The 16,728-nt window shown below is 46.6% G+C and overlaps 1 protein-coding gene across 1 annotated transcript in view; it reads left to right on the top strand.

The window, feature by feature from the left end:
• The first annotated feature begins 206 nt into the window (after window positions 1-206).
• Window positions 207-16,728, top strand: part of LOC120037101 (nuclear pore complex protein Nup107-like) — a 35,510-nt gene continuing 18,988 nt past the window's right edge. Inside the window, exons 1-16 of the mRNA XM_038983277.1 lie at window positions 207-409; window positions 5,281-5,378; window positions 5,616-5,708; window positions 6,144-6,256; window positions 6,744-6,879; window positions 7,130-7,233; window positions 8,232-8,359; window positions 8,900-8,948; window positions 10,480-10,551; window positions 12,228-12,316; window positions 12,407-12,485; window positions 12,923-13,036; window positions 13,246-13,336; window positions 14,120-14,259; window positions 15,407-15,552; window positions 16,116-16,164. Of these exons, the coding sequence (XP_038839205.1) occupies window positions 402-409; window positions 5,281-5,378; window positions 5,616-5,708; window positions 6,144-6,256; window positions 6,744-6,879; window positions 7,130-7,233; window positions 8,232-8,359; window positions 8,900-8,948; window positions 10,480-10,551; window positions 12,228-12,316; window positions 12,407-12,485; window positions 12,923-13,036; window positions 13,246-13,336; window positions 14,120-14,259; window positions 15,407-15,552; window positions 16,116-16,164 (1,509 nt within the window). The 5' untranslated portion in view covers window positions 207-401. The remainder of the gene's footprint in view (window positions 410-5,280; window positions 5,379-5,615; window positions 5,709-6,143; window positions 6,257-6,743; window positions 6,880-7,129; window positions 7,234-8,231; window positions 8,360-8,899; window positions 8,949-10,479; window positions 10,552-12,227; window positions 12,317-12,406; window positions 12,486-12,922; window positions 13,037-13,245; window positions 13,337-14,119; window positions 14,260-15,406; window positions 15,553-16,115; window positions 16,165-16,728) is intronic.

Below are 16,728 nucleotides of genomic sequence, written 5' to 3'. Positions count from 1 at the left end.
AGGAGTACTCAGACAATCGTGAATAAGACAATGGACTACTTCAAATAAAAATTGCCTCAATGGCGCTGCCCCTGTGCTCACAGACGCTATAGTGGCACAGATATAAAAACATTAATTCTCTATCTATCTCTATGGCAGCAGTTTATTCGGTCATCAGTCCAAAGTAATCGAGTATAATCTCAAATATGATTTAATAACTATTAAACACTGATTTTCCCACTTAAAATTACTTTATTTAGATTCTACGAATTTTTGCGTCGCAAAATAATGGGATATTGGCTCTATTTAATGGGGGTATATTTACAGTGTTGGAGCTCGATTGTAATTCCTTGTCGAGCGGGAACCAGAAGTAGAAGCTAGCAAACAGGATTAGCTTGCTGTGGAGTTAATATCCTGCTGTCATGGACTGGTAAAACGCTTTTTATGCTGATATAAAAAGATGAATTACAGGGACCTATGTTACATTATTTAGTGATTGTACTACATAAGTACGCTGACTGTAGATTTGTAATGGCAAGTATATAACGTGTTAGTTAGCAAAGATATATAGCTAAGTTAGCTAGCTAACATGTCGTTTGAACGTGTCTTGCAGCTGTCTAGCAAGTGGTTTGTTTGTACCACCAGCTAGTTAGCTAATGGGTCTTTATAGTAATTCACGTTTGCTGGCGTTTTATTTAATTTGAAGTGTTCAGTAACTTGTGGTTTGTTTAACGGAATATATTGATTCTGGATCACAGGTAGCTAGCGTAATATTAGCTCTGGTTTTGTGCGGCTTCAACGCCATGTATCTTCCCATTCATTTCCCCCATAGAGAATTCTTCCCCGGTTTAGTGACTGCCAGGCAGTGGTGTAGTAGTGGGTATACGCCGTAAATCCAGTAATTTTTCAGTGGGCATTGCGTATATTCATTTCTTAATCCCCACGATGCGTATTAAAGTAGTGTAGTGGAGGTAACGTTATAGGTCAAATCAATTAATAAGGCTGATGGAACAGATCAGGGACCGGTTTCCCTAGAGCTTCTTAATACTAAATTAGAATTAATCTAAGATAGATGTTGACGTGTTTGTCAATGGAGTTTTAGTTGTGCAATTTCACATCTAAGATGTTTTGGTGCAGTATTTCTCAAGTTAATTTTTTGCAATATGTCTTGTCTTACGTAAACAAAATTAGCTGCTAGACAGGGCAATCACCACAGCTGTCAAATCAAAACCCAAACTTAATTTACCTGTTGTGACACACAAAGTCCAACTCTGTTTTAGACGAGACTGACTTTATGACCAAAATGATCCTATTTACACGGTGTAGTCAATTTATTTTGACACTAGAATAAGCTAACTGTTTCTGATTCATATCGATGCCACATGGGCTGTTTTTCAAAGGGATTTGTTGCTTTATAAAGGCAGTCGTTCTTTAAGATGCTTTTGGAAAACCGAGCCCCGAATGTTTAGCTTAAAATGTTGATCAAATATTGTTTCTTAACATTTTAGGCGCAGCAATGTGCACACAGCGGTAGAGGCCTACGCACAAATGTTCCAAAGTGCAATTTGCAGGAAACCGTTGTTCAGAGGCTTCATGGACAGATATGGAAATATCCAATAGAAATGTAGAAAGAAGGGAGATGTGAAGATGGAACAACTATCATGGGTTGCTAATATGACTAGGATAAAGTCTTTGGTTGCTTGACAACGAAAGAAAACAAATAGAATAGGAGAACGCATATGAGGAAGCCTTAATAAAATAATTGCCTCTACGTTTCTATTGTAAGATATAGACTACTTTTGAAGCAAGGTAAGACATTTTAAGGAACAGGGAAAATATAGCAATGTTATTGATAGGCCTAACCGTCATCTGGTAGATGGCAAGGCTTTCCTAAAAACCTTCCCAATTAAATTATAACTAACTACAAAGTATCTTATGCCTACCTGGCAGAATGATATCTTGATTATTTGCATCAATCCAGTGGCCATTTGTTTTGCAAACTCCATATCATGTGCTACAAAATTACTGCTAACCAAACAGTGCTAGGTGCCTGTGCTACAGAAACACCGCTAACCAAACAGTGCTAGGTGCCTGTGCTACAGAAACACCGCTAACCAAACAGCGCTAGGTGCCTGTGCTACAGAAACACCGCTAACCAAACAGTGCTAGGTGCCTGTGCTACAGAAACACCGCTAACCAAACAGCGCTAGGTGCCTGTGCTACAGAAACACCGTTAACCAAACAGTGCTAGGTGCCTGTGCTACAGAAACACCGTTAACCAAACAGTACTAGGTGCCTGTGCTACAGAAACACCGCTAACCAAACAGTGCTAGGTGCCTGTGCTACAGAAACACCGCTAACCAAACAGTGCTAGGTGCCTGTGCTACAGAAACACTGCTAACCAAACAGTGCTAGGTGCCTGTGCTACAGAAACACCGCTAACCAAACAGTGCTAGGTGCCTGTGCTACAGAAACACCGCTAACCAAACAGCGCTAGGTGTCTGTGCTACAGAAACACCGCTAACCAAACAGTGCTAGGTGCCTGTGCTACAGAAACACCGCTAACCAAACAGCGCTAGGTGCCTGTGCTACAGAAATACCGTTAACCAAACAGTGCTAGGTGCCTGTGCTACAGAAACACCGTTAACCAAACAGTGCTAGGTGCCTGTGCTACAGAAACACCGCTAACCAAACAGTGCTAGGTGCCTGTGCTACAGAAACACCGCTAACCAAACAGTGCTAGGTGCCTGTGCTACAGAAACACTGCTAACCAAACAGTGCTAGGTGCCTGTGCTACAGAAACACCGCTAACCAAACAGTGCTAGGTGCCTGTGCTACAGAAACACCGCTAACCACACAGCGCTAGGTGCCTGTGCTACAGAAACACTGCTAACCAAACAGTGCTAGGTGCCTGTGCTACAGAAACACCGTTAACCAAACAGTGCTAGGTGCCTGTGCTACAGAAACACTGCTAACCAAACAGTGCTAGGTGCCTGTGCTACAGAAACACCGTTAACCAAACAGTGCTAGGTGCCTGTGCTACAGAAACACCGCTAACCAAACAGTGCTAGGTGCCTGTGCTACAGAAACACCGTTAACCAAACAGTGCTAGGTGTCTGTGCTACAGAAACACCGCTAACCAAACAGTGCTAGGTGCCTGTGCTACAGAAACACCGCTAACCAAACAGTCCTAGGTGCCTGTGCTACAGAAACACCGTTAACCAAACAGTGCTAGGTGCCTGTGCTACAGAAACACCGTTAACCAAACAGTGCTAGGTGCCTGTGCTACAGAAACACCGTTAACCAAACAGTGCTAGGTGCCTTTGCTACAGAAACACCGCTAACCAAACAGTGCTAGGTGCCTGTGCTACAGAAACACCATTAACCAAACAGTGCTAGGTGTCTGTGCTACAGAAACACCGCTAACCAAACAGCGCTAGGTGCCTGTGCTACAGAAACACCGCTAACCAAACAGTGCTAGGTGCCTGTGCTACAGAAACACTTACAACATCCATTTTTAAATGTTTTATTTTTCTATTTAATTTTTTTTTGAAACTTGTGAATTTTCTTACTCAGCTGACAGCCTAATTTATCCTAATATGGGATTTCTAATTTTAGATAATTCAGAGTATGCCACTTTTTCTCATAGAATTTTTCACACAGGGCGCCTTTCCTTTGTGGGGCGGGCCGTTTGGGGAAATTATTTGCAACATTTCTCCAGGCACCACTACTGCCAGGGTTCAATAAACTGTCGTTACGTACCTAAGTAAAGGTATCACTAGAACGCCGGTGAACTTGTCTTTGTATGCGCAAGCTGTTTCTCCAAAATACAAAATAAATTACTTCTGAGCACTTTGTTTACCGTCAAACTATCTCTGGTCAATGAGCATGGGCCAGAAGCAGGCCATGGTGTCTCTTGTGTAGGGCTGAAGCAAAACCCCCTGCTTTACAGTATCTGAACTAACATGGTTCCTCTGTGTAGGGCTGAAGCAAAACCCCTGCTTTACAGTATCTGAACTAACATGCTTCCTCTGTGTAGGGCTGAAGCAAACCCCTGCTTTACAGTATCTGAACTAACATGGTTCCTCTGTGTAGGGCTGAAGCAAACCCCCTGCTTTACAGTATCTGAACTAACATGGTTCCTCTGTGTAGGGCTGAAGCAAACCCCCTGCTTTACAGTATCTGAACTAACATGGTTCCTCTGTGTAGGGCTGAAGCAAAACCCCCTGCTTTACAGTATCTGAACTAACATGGTTCCTCTGTGTAGGGCTGAAGCAAAACCCCTGCTTTACAGTATCTGAACTAACATGGTTCCTCTGTGTAGGGCTGAAGCAAAACCCCCTGCTTTACAGTAATCTGAACTAACATGGTTCCTCTGTGTAGGGCTGAAGCAAAAACCCCCTGCTTTACAGTATCTGAACTAACATGGTTCCTCTGTGTAGGGCTGAAGCAAAACCCCTGCTTTACAGTATCTGAACTAACATGGTTCCTCTGTGTAGGGCTGAAGCAAAACCCCTGCTTTACAGTATCTGAACTAACATGGTTCCTCTGTGTAGGGCTGAAGCAAACCCCCTGCTTTACAGTATCTGAACTAACATGGTTCCTCTGTGTAGGGCTGAAGCAAAACCCCTGCTTTACAGTATCTGAACTAACATGGTTCCTCTGTGTAGGGCTGAAGCAAAACCCCCTGCTTTACAGTATCTGAACTAACATGGTTCCTCTGTGTAGGGCTGAAGCAAAACCCCCTGCTTTACAGTATCTGAACTAACATGCTTCCTCTGTGTAGGGCTGAAGCAAAACCCCTGCTTTACAGTATCTGAACTAACATGGTTCCTCTGTGTAGGGCTGAAGCAAACCCCTGCTTTACAGTATCTGAACTAACATGGTTCCTCTGTGTAGGGCTGAAGCAAACCCCCTGCTTTACAGTATCTGAACTAACATGGTTCCTCTGTGTAGGGCTGAAGCAAAACCCCCTGCTTTACAGTATCTGAACTAACATGGTTCCTCTGTGTAGGGCTGAAGCAAAACCCCTGCTTTACAGTATCTGAACTAACATGGTTCCTCTGTGTAGGGCTGAAGCAAAACCCCCTGCTTTACAGTATCTGAACTAACATGGTTCCTCTGTGTAGGGCTGAAGCAAACCCCCCTGCTTTACAGTATCTGAACTAACATGGTTCCTCTGTGTAGGGCTGAAGCAAACCCCCTGCTTTACAGTATCTGAACTAACATGGTTCCTCTGTGTAGGGCTGAAGCAAACCCCCTGCTTTACAGTATCTGAACTAACATGGTTCCTCTGTGTAGGGACCAGAATGAGTTGCTGTCGCCTATTGTACGGGACGCTGAAGTGACCAGAGCAGCACGCCGAAAGAGTTCATTTCAGAAGAAGACTCAATTCAACTGTATCCTTATTGGGCTGTTGCCATGGAAAACCTCCCTACCTGTTGTCTTTGTGGATTGTGCTATGTCTATGTTATACCAGTTAAGACCTGTATTACTGATGCTCATTGTTCACACATTGTTGTTCAGACTAATAGTTAGCTAACAGAAGTCTCATGGGGCTGTTATAGGACTGCATAAGGTGTGTCTTTTTAGTAACAGTAACTAGCCAGTTATATTCCCTGACCGTTGTTGTCCAGTCCTTTCTCCTCGTGATGACTACCAAGGTAGTACCACCACACCTGCCCGTTCCCTGCTCTGCCACACACCTGGATCCCTCTTCAATCAGTCCTGTAAGTCTGTCCTGTTCAAACCGTCCTGTAAGTCTGTCCTCTTCAAACCGTCCTGTAAGTCTGTCCTCTTCAAACCGTCCTGTAAGTCTGTCCTCTTCAAACCGTCCTGTAAGTCTGTCCTCTTCAAACCGTCCTGTAAGTCTGTCCTCTTCAAACCGTCCTGTAAGTCTGTCCTCTTCAAACCGTCCTGTAAGTCTGTCCTCTTCAATACCAACACAGCCCTCTGGCTCTGCTATGAGAGCATTGTTTGGCTAAAGGTAAAACCGGTGTCCACCACGATAAAGACATCTAGATGAAATAATGTCCAGTTAACCCAGACTCTCACCATCCACTAGTTGGTGTCTCCCAGAATGACTGGAGACGAGGCTATGCTGTTGTAACAGATTGTACTCTATTGTAATTGCTGTAGTGGTGATTCCTACTCTCTCCCTACAGTCACCCCGAAGACTGCTGCTAGGAACCCAGATGTGTCAGCCATCTTGGCAACAGGGCGCAGGACTCCTCGTTTCATCCATACACCACGACCTCCGCTGGGCAGTATGAGCATGGTGAGGAGATAGATACCAGTCTTGACTGGGTGTTTAGTCTGCTGACAGACACTGTGTGGTTCTGTCTGTCTCCAAAGAGGGGATCCGGAGACAGAAGAATCTAGCCAATAGAATAGCCAATTAAACCACACTGCATCATCATTCATCAGTTGTTGACTCTTATTAAAGGTAGACTCAGTGATATGATGTAGATGCACAAAGTAAACGGTATAGTGGGTCAATTTTCCACAACTAAAGAGCGTTGGAGCGTGAGGCTAAACTTCTTCACTGTTTTGGTCATGTAGCTACCATGTTGTAAGAGTGTGAAGCGAACCCGTGCAGATATTGTGTCAGTGTTGCATCTTGCTCATCGCAATATCTGCGGTGCTGCTCGTGCAACGTCACTCCACTGACTCTACCTTTAATCAAGTATGCAACTTTGAGGCCGATTTTTGTTTCTGTGTTTTTGTACTGCATCATTGTGTCTCTGTCTCCCTCTGGGCTCCAGAACCTGGATGACAGTGACTGGACCAACAGCCTGTACCCGTCTCCTCTGTCCGGGCTGGGACTCGGGGACACCAGCTTTACTGATGACATCAACATGTCCTCTGTAATGCTGAAGGAGGAGGATCCTGGAGAGGCTGGTCAGATTTATTTATTTTCTCCCTTGGGTTGTTGATTGATTTTAATATCACTGATGAGCCAGCGGTTCCGTTTCCCAGGTTTCCCAGCCAGGTCTGAAAATCAGCACATATAACTGACTTCATGGTCCATGTTTAGGGAAAGAGGTTACAGAGGGTAGTGTCGTACAGAGCCTAGGTGTCGTTCTGTAAATGTATAGAATACAACACTGACCTTTGACCCCCCCCCCCGCCCCCGCTCTGTGTCCTGCAGCGTCAGTCAGTCTGTTCCCAGAGTTCCTCCAGTCCTATCTCAGACACTCCTCCACTGCTGTCTTTGACCTGCTGGGGGAGTATGAAGCTATCTGTCAAGACAAGGTACCGTTTTCTCACTTACCTGAACCAACTTCCCTCTACTGTGTGTGTGTGTTTTAGAACCCGTGTGTGTGTTTTAGAATCCGTGTGTGTGTGTTTTAGAATCCGTGTGTGTGTGTTTTAAAATCCGTGTGTGTTTTAGAATCCGTGTGCGTTTTAGAACACGTGTGTGTGTGTGTGTGTGTGTGTGTGTGCAAGAGTTTGTAGAGCAGGAGGTTTGCTCCTCAGGCGTGGGTATGTGCAAGGTATGTGTGTGTGAGTCATTGTGTGTTTATATGCAGAGCTGTGTGCTGCCCTTATGAACACAGTGATAATGGTGCATGTATAGCTATGCTGCCCTTATGAACACCGTGATAATGGTGCATGTATGGCTATGCTGCTCTTATGAACACCAGTGATAATGGTGCATGTATGGCTATGCTGCTCTTATGAACACCAGTGATAATGGTGCATGTAGAGCTATGCTGCCCTTATGAACACAGTGATAATGGTGCATGTATGGCTATGCTGCTCTTATGAACACCCAGTGATAATGGTGCATGTAGAGCTATGCTGCCCTTATGAACACACAGTGATAATGGTGCATGTATGGCTGTGCTGCCCTTATGAACACACAGTGATAATGGTGCATGTAGAGCTATGCTGCTCTTATGAACACCCAGTGATAATGGTGCATGTAGAGCTGTGCAGCTCTTATGAACACAGTGACAATGGTGCATGTATGGCTGTGCTGCCCTTATGAACACCCAGTGATAATGGTGCATGTATGGCTATGCGGCCCTTATGAACACCCAGTGATAATGGTGCATGTATGGCTATGCTGCCCTTATGAACACACAGTGATAATGGTCCATGTATGGCTATGCTGCCCTTATGAACACACAGTGATAATGGTGCATGTATGGCTATGCTGCTCTTATGAACACACAGTGATAATGGTGCATGTATGGCTATGCTGCCCTTATGAACACACAGTGATAATGGTGTATTGTGTGTACCAGGTGGGCATGCTCCAGAGGCTAGTATCGAGGGCAACGCCAGGGCAACAGAAGTCCTCTAAGACTGCTGGTATGAGATGGCTTTTACAGCAGGAGATGGTCACCTGGCGCCTCATCACTTCTCTATACAGGTTAGTGTCGGTCTGTCTGGCGGTCCGTCTGGCGGTCCGTCTGGCTCTCTTTTTACCTCTTTCTAGCTCCCTGTCCCTGTCATATTTTTCTCTCCACAAATGCATGTCTGTCTGTTCGTGCCTTCCATTCTCTCTCTCGCTTTTTATATTTATTTTTTAAATATATATTAGGGCTGTGAATTACCAGGGAACTCACAAAACGATATTATCACAATACTTACATGCCGATATGTATTGTGATTTTATTGCGATTCGAAGTTCCAAACATATGCTCACCATATGTTTGCTGCAGAGGGACAAGAGAGAGCCATGACAAAACTAGTTTTAATGCTGAAAGAGAACAAGCTATGAAGGAAAAGTTTAGGTGTAGGTACAGCCAACTAGCTCCCCAAAAAATGTCGATACGGTATGTCGTCCAAAACAATATCCCGACATGTAACTATCTATTTTTGGATTTATTTTCCTCATCACTACATAGAGGAATGGTGTTGCTATGGAGACGCGTGGTTTGACTTTGTTACATCATTGTGTGTCCCTCAGAGACAGGATCCAGACAGAGCTGGAGGATGACATCATGATGGATGTGGCTGTGAGTACACCTCTACAACTACGATGTCATTAGGGAACTACAGGTGTTTCTTGCTGTGTGATAGAGAGACGGAAATGGAGTAACCATCCTCTGTCCTGTGTGTGTGACCATCTCTCCTCAGGCTCTCGGTGTTAGTGAGAAGGTGGTGATAGAGAGAGAGAGAAGGAAATGGAGTAACCATCCTCTCTCCTGTGTGTGTGATCATCTCTCCTCAGGCTCCCGGTGTTAGTGAGAAGGTGGTGATAGAGAGAGAGAGACGGAAATGGAGTAACCATCCTCTGTCCTGTGTGTGTGACCATCTCTCCTCAGGCTCTCGGTGTTAGTGAGAAGGTGGTGATAGAGAGAGAGAGAAGGAAATGGAGTAACCATCCTCTGTCCTGTGTGTGTGACCATCTCTCCTCAGGCTCTCGGTGTTAGTGAGAAGGTGGTGATAGAGAGAGAGAGAAGGAAATGGAGTAACCATCCTCTGTCCTGTGTGTGTGACCATCTCTCCTCAGGCTCTCGGTGTTAGTGAGAAGGTGGTGAGAGAGAGAGAGAGAAGGAAATGGAGTAACCATCCTCTGTCCTGTGTGTGTGACCATCTCTCCTCAGGCTCTCGGTGTTAGTGAGAAGGTGGTGATAGAGAGAGAGAGAAGGAAATGGAGTAACCATCCTCTCTCCTGTGTGTGTGACCATCTCTCCTCAGGCTCCCGGTGTTAGTGAGAAGGTGGTGATAGAGAGAGAGAGAAGGAAATGGAGTAACCATCCTCTCTCCTGTGTGTGTGACCATCTCTCCTCAGGCTCTCGGTGTTAGTGAGAAGGTGGTGATAGAGAGAGAGAGAAGGAAATGGAGTAACCATCCTCTCTCCTGTGTGTGTGACCATCTCTCCTCAGGCTCCCGGTGTTAGTGAGAAGGTGGTGATAGAGAGAGAGAGAAGGAAATGGAGTAACCATCCTCTCTCCTGTGTGTGTGACCATCTCTCCTCAGGCTCTCGGTGTTAGTGAGAAGGTGGTGATAGAGAGAGAGAGAAGGAAATGGAGTAACCATCCTCTGTCCTGTGTGTGTGACCATCTCTCCTCAGGCTCTCGGTGTTAGTGAGAAGGTGGTGAGAGAGAGAGAGAGAAGGAAATGGAGTAACCATCCTCTCTCCTGTGTGTGTGACCATCTCTCCTCAGGCTCCCGGTGTTAGTGAGAAGGTGGTGATAGAGAGAGAGAGAAGGAAATGGAGTAACCATCCTCTCTCCTGTGTGTGTGACCATCTCTCCTCAGGCTCTCGGTGTTAGTGAGAAGGTGGTGATAGAGAGAGAGAGAAGGAAATGGAGTAACCATCCTCTCTCCTGTGTGTGTGACCATCTCTCCTCAGGCTCCCGGTGTTAGTGAGAAGGTGGTGATAGAGAGAGAGAGACGGAAATGGAGTAACCATCCTCTCTCCTGTGTGTGTGACCATCTCTCCTCAGGCTCTCGGTGTTAGTGAGAAGGTGGTGATAGAGAGAGAGAGAAGGAAATGGAGTAACCATCCTCTCTCCTGTGTGTGTGACCATCTCTCCTCAGGCTCTCGGTGTTAGTGAGAAGGTGGTGATGGAACAACTTTTCCAGAGAGATGCTGTAGTACGCCAGAGTCAGGTTAGACTCTCTCTCACACACACACACACACATAAATAAATAAAAACACATACAGTACCAGTCAAAAGTTTCGACATTGTAGAATAATAGTGAAGACATCAAAACTATGAAATGGCACATATGGTATCATGTAGTAACCAAAAAAAGTGTTAAACAAATCAAAATATATTTTAGATTCTTCAAAGTAGCCACCCTTTGCCTTGATGACAGCTTTGCACACTTGGCATTCTCTCAACCAGCATCACCTGGAATGCTTTTCCAACAGTCTTGAAGGAGTTCCCACATATGCTGAGCACTTGTTTGGTTGAGGTTGGGTGATTGTGGAGGCCAGGTCATCTGATGCAGCATTCCATCACTTTCCTTCTTGGTCAAATAGCCCTTACACAGCCTGGAGGTGTGTTGGGTCATTGTCCTGTTGAAAAACAAATGATAGTCCCACTAAGCGCAAACCAGATGGGATGGCGTATCGCTGCAGAATGCTTTGGTAGCCATGCTGGTCAAGTGTGCCTTGAATTTTAAATAAATCACAGACAGTGTCACCAGCAAAGCACCATCACACCTCCTCCTCCATGCTTCACGGTGGGAACTACACATGCGGAGATCATCCATTCACCTACTCTGCGTCTCACAAAGACACGGCGGTTGGAACCAAAAATCTCAAATTTGGACTCATCAGACCAAAGGACAGATTTCCACCAGTCCAACGTCCATTGCTCGTATTTCTTGGCCCAAGCAAGTCTCTTCTTCTTATTGGTGTCCTTTAGTAGTGGTTTATTTGCAGCAATTCGACCATGAAGACCTGATTCACACAGTCTCCTCTGAACAGTTGATGTTGAGATGTGTCTGTTACTTGAACTCTGTGAATAATAAATTTGGGCTGCAATTTCTGAGGCTGGTAACTCTAACTTATTCTCTGCAGCAGAGGTAACTCTGAGTCTTCCTTTCCTGTGGCGGTCCTCTTGAGAGACAGTTTCATCATAGCGCTTGATGGTTTTTGTGACTGCACATGAAGGAACGCTCCGAGTTCTTGAAATTTTCCAGATTGACTGACCTTCATGTCTTAAAGTAATGATGGACTGTCGTTTCTCTTTGCTTATTTGAGCTGTTCTTGTCATAATATGTACTTGGTATTTTATCAAATAGGGCTATCTTCTGTATACCACCCCTACCTTGTCACAACACAACTGATTGGCTCAAACGCATTAAGAAGGAAAGAAATTCCACAAATTAACAAGGCACACCTGTTAATTGAAATGCATTCCAGGTGACTACCTCATGGAGCTGGTTGAGAGAATGCCAAGAGTATGCAAAGCTGTCATCAAGGCAAAAGGTGGCTACTTTGAAGAATCTGTTTTAAAACTTATTTTGGTTACTACATGATTCCATATGTGTTATTTCATAGTTTTGACATCTTCACTATTATTCTACAATGTAGAAAATAGTAAAAATAAAGAAAAAGCCTGGAATGAGTAGGTGTTCTAAAACTTAGTAGTGTATACACACACACACACAAACACACACACACACACCTCCTCCCCTATTATCTATCTCTAGTGGTACAGTCCTGTTTGGTCTGATGGATGGTTGTAAACCCCTATATCCGTCTCTAGTGGTACAGTCCTGTTTGGTCTGATGGATGGTTGTAATACATAATTGTTTCACCTCCTCTCTCTCAGCTGGTTGTGGATTGGTTAGAGAGTATTGCCAAAGATGAAATCGGGGACTTCTCTGACAACATTGAGTACTACGCCAAGTCTGTCTACTGGTAAGTAGCTGGAGTCATTTGAGAGAGACAAGCACGTGTATGTCGTTAGGAAGAGCATGTGCCTTGGCTAATATTCTGTTTGACTTTCAGGGAGAATACCCTTCATGCTCTGAAACTGAGGAGAAACACATCCAGCACAGGCTTCAATGTTCCCCTGGTTACTGAGCTGGTAAGAGGGACTTTTAGGCCTGTTCTTCACAGGCTTCAATGTTCCCCTGGTTACTGAGCTGGTAAGAGGGACTTTTAGGCCTATTCTTCACAGGCTTCAATGTTCCCCTGGTTACTGAGCTGGTAAGAGGGACTTTTAGGCCTATTCTTCACAGGCTTCAATGTACCCCTGGTTACTGAGCTGGTAAGAGGGACTTTTAGGCCTATTCTTCACAGGCTTCAATGTTCCCCTGGTTACTGAGCTGGTAAGAGGGACTTTTAGGCCTATTCTTCACAGGCTTCAATGTACCCTGGTTACTGAGCTGGTAAGAGGGACTTTTAGGCCTAATCTTTACAATCTAGCTCTCTCTTTCTCTCTCTCTCCTACTCACACATGCTCTTATGCCATGATAGGGAATACATGGTTTTAGAACATAAAGTAACTTGGTTCGTCTGTAGGACCCTGACGCCCCCATCAGACAGAGACGTCCTCTGGCAGACTTGGACAGAGAGGACGATGCCAGACTGCTGAAGTACCTCTTCACCCTCCTCCGAGCGGGCATGACTGACGAGGTGAGAAACAGGAGACCTCTCAAATGGCACCATTTGTTCCCTGTATAGGGCACTGCTATTGACCAGGGCTCATAGTTCTCTGGTCACAAAAGTAGTGCTGTGTATAGGTAATAGGGTGGCGTTTTGAGATCTCAGTACAGCGCCACCTGGTGGATGGGAGGGTTATACTGCGCTGGTTTCTAGTCACAGTGACGTGTGGTTGTGTGTAGGCCCAGAGGCTGTGTAAGCGCTGTGGCCAGGCATGGAGAGCTGCTACTCTGGAGGGATGGAAGCTGTACCACGACCCCAACATCAACGGAGGTCAGTTCTCCACCGTACACTCACACCAACAGATAACACCAAGTGGCGGTCGTGACCTTTTGTCAGCCGGTGATTGTCATGTAAATAACTGCAGGTCTCACGGTAATTGACCTTTTAATGAACATAAACAGGTTTAGCATCTCCTTCCACACACAGCCTACAAGACACTGATGCTGACCATTGGATCATCTACATTTTAAAAAGTCTAATAAATCCTGACAATAGAGTGCTGAGTACCAGGCAGTTAGCAAGTTTGGTAGACTACTAATGACCAGCAAGTTTGGTAGACTACCAATGACCAGCAAGTTTGGTAGACTACTAATGACCAGCGGGTTTGGTAGACTACCAATGACCAGCGGGTTTGGTAGACTACCAATGACCAGCGGGTTTGGTAGACTACCAATGACCAGCGGGTTTGGTAGACTACCAATGACCAGCGGGTTTGGTAGACTACCAATGACCAGCGGGTTTGGTAGACTACCAATGACCAGCAAGTTTGGTAGACTACCAATGACCAGCAAGTTTGGTAGACTACCAATGACCAGCAAGTTTGGTAGACTACCAATGACCAGCAAGTTTGGTAGACTACCAATGACCAGCAAGTTTGGTAGACTACCAATGACCAGCAAGTTTGGTAGACTACCAATGACTAAACGGTCACGTTGGAATTTGACTGCGGTCATGACTCGTGATCGCCGGTGTGTGGCGGTAATCCGGTCACCATAACAGCCCTAAACACACGTCCCTATGAATGGTCTGTAATGGAACTGTGTGTGTGTCCAGGCAGTGCAGAGCTGCTACCGGTGGAGGGGAACCCTCAGCGCTGTGTATGGAAGGTGTGCTGCTGGAGGATGGCTGATAACGAACACTTCAGCAGATATGAGAGAGCCATCTACGCTGTTCTGAGTGGGAACCTCAAACGGGTATGTTGTGTGTCTTATCTCCCTAAGACTCTCTGGAGCACTTGCATGTGTGTTAGGAGGAGGAGGATGGGGGGGGGGGTCAGGTGGAGGAGGATGGGGGGGGGGGGTCAGGTGGAGGAGGATGGGGGGGGGGGTCAGGTGGAGGAGGATGGGGGGGGGGGGTCAGGTGGAGGAGGATGGGGGGGGGGGTCAGGTGGAGGAGGATGGGGGGGGGGTCAGGTGGAGGAGGATGGGGGGGGGGGGTCAGGTGGAGGAGGATGGGGGGGGGGTCAGGTGGAGGAGGATGGGGGGGGGGGTCAGGTGGAGGAGGATGGGGGGGGGGGGTCAGGTGGAGGAGGATGGGGGGGGGTCAGGTGGAGGAGGATGGGGGGGGTCAGGTGGAGGAGGAGGATGGGGGGGTCAGGTGGAGGAGGAGGATGGGGGGGTCAGGTGGAGGAGGAGGATGGGGGGAGGGGTCAGGTGGAGGAGGAGGATGGGGGGGGGGGTCAGGTGGAGGAGGATGGGGGGGGGGTCAGGTGGAGGAGGAGGATGGGGGGGGGGGTCAGGTGGAGGAGGAGGATGGGGGGGGGGGGTCAGGTGGAGGAGGAGGATGGGGGGAGGGGTCAGGTGTCGGCGGAGGAGGATGGGGGGAGGGGTCAGGTGTCGGTGGAGGAGGATGGCGGGGTCAGGTGGAGGATGGGGGGGCTCATGGAAAGTGAAACGCATTGTCAAAGTAAACATCTAACAACAATGTTCACATAAGGAGTGGTAGTAGACGGGACTATAGTAGAGTGGTAGTAGACGGGACTATAGTAGAGTGGTAGTAGACGGGACTATAGTAGAGTGGTAGTAGACGGGACTATAGTAGAGTGGTAGTAGACGGGACTATAGTAGAGTGGTAGTAGACGGGACTATAGTAGAGTGGTAGTAGACGGGACTATAGTAGAGTGGTAGTAGACGGGACTATAGTAGAGTGGTAGTAGACGGGACTATAATAGAGTGGTAGTAGACGGGACTATAGTAGAGTGGTAGTAGACGGGACTATAGTAGAGTGGTAGTAGACGGGACTATAGTAGAGTGGTAGTAGACGGGACTATAGTAGAGTGGTAGTAGACGGGACTATAGTAGAGTGGTAGTAGTGATTTGTCTCTCTGTCTCTCCCCTCTAGCTGCTCCCAGTGTGTGAGTCGTGGGAGGACAGTGTGTGGGCGTACTTCAGGGTCCTGGTAGACTCTCTGGTGGAACAGGAAGTCCGGTCCTCAGGAATGGGCAGCGAGGAGCTGGAGGAGCTGCCACGAGAATACCTAGAGGCCAAGTAAGATCCTAGCCTCTAGTAGGTAGCCTTACCCAGGGACAATACTCTTTAGTGGGTAGCCCTGCCTACAGCCTCTAGTAAAGAATACCTGGAGGCCAAGTAAGATCCCCAGCCTCTAGTAGAGAATACCTGGAGGCCAAGTAAGATCCCCAGCCTCTAGTAGAGAATACCTGGAGGCCAAGTAAGATCCCCTCTAGTAGAGAATACCTGGATGGCCAAGTAAGATCCCCTCTAGTAGAGAATACCTGGAGGCCGAGTAAGATCCCCAGCCTCTATTAGAGAATACCTGGAGGCCGAGGAAGATCCTCAGCCTCTAGTGGAGAATACCTGGAGGCCAAGTAAGATCCCCAGCCTCTAGTGGAGAATACCTGGAGGCCAAGTAAGATCCCCAGCCTCTAGTGGAGAATACCTGGAGGCCAAGTAAGATCCCCAGCCTCTAGTGGAGAATACCTGGAGGCCAAGTAAGATCCCCAGCCTCTAGTGGAGGGCTGAGGATCAGGAACCTAACCTTCCTAACCTTATATTTCTACATGTAAATTGTACTGTCTCCCTTTTCTCTCCAGCTGGACACTAGAGAAGGTGTTTGAGGAGCTGCTGGCAACAGAGTCAAAGGTCAGCATCTGTTTGTCTGCTCTGTCAAACTAGCTGTGTGTGTGTACATCATACCAGTCTACTAGCTAGCTACATCATACCAGTCTACTAGCTAGCTACATCACACCAGTCTACTAGCTAGCTACATCACACCAGTCTACTAGCTAGCTACATCACACCAGTCTACTAGCTATCTACATCACACCAGTCTACTAGCTATCTACATCACGCCAGTCTACTAGCTAGCTACATCACACCAGTCTACTAGCTATCTACATCACACCAGTCTACTAGCTATCTACATCATACCAGTCTACTAGCTATCTACATCACACCAGTCTACTAGCTATCGACATCACGCCAGTCTACTAGCTATCTACATCACGCCAGTCTACTAGCTATCTACATCACGCCAGTCTACTAGCTATCTACATCACACCAGTCTACTAGCTATCTACATCACACCAGTCTACTAGCTATCTACATCACGCCAGTCTACTAGCTATCTACATCACGCCAGTCTACTAGCTAGCTACATCACACCAGTCTACTAGCTAGCTACATCACACCAGTCTACTAGCTAGC

This window comes from Salvelinus namaycush, unplaced genomic scaffold (genome assembly GCF_016432855.1).
Source record: "Salvelinus namaycush isolate Seneca unplaced genomic scaffold, SaNama_1.0 Scaffold1565, whole genome shotgun sequence".
NCBI lineage: Eukaryota > Metazoa > Chordata > Actinopteri > Salmoniformes > Salmonidae > Salvelinus > Salvelinus namaycush.
This window is presented reverse-complemented; position numbering and strand designations above follow the sequence as displayed.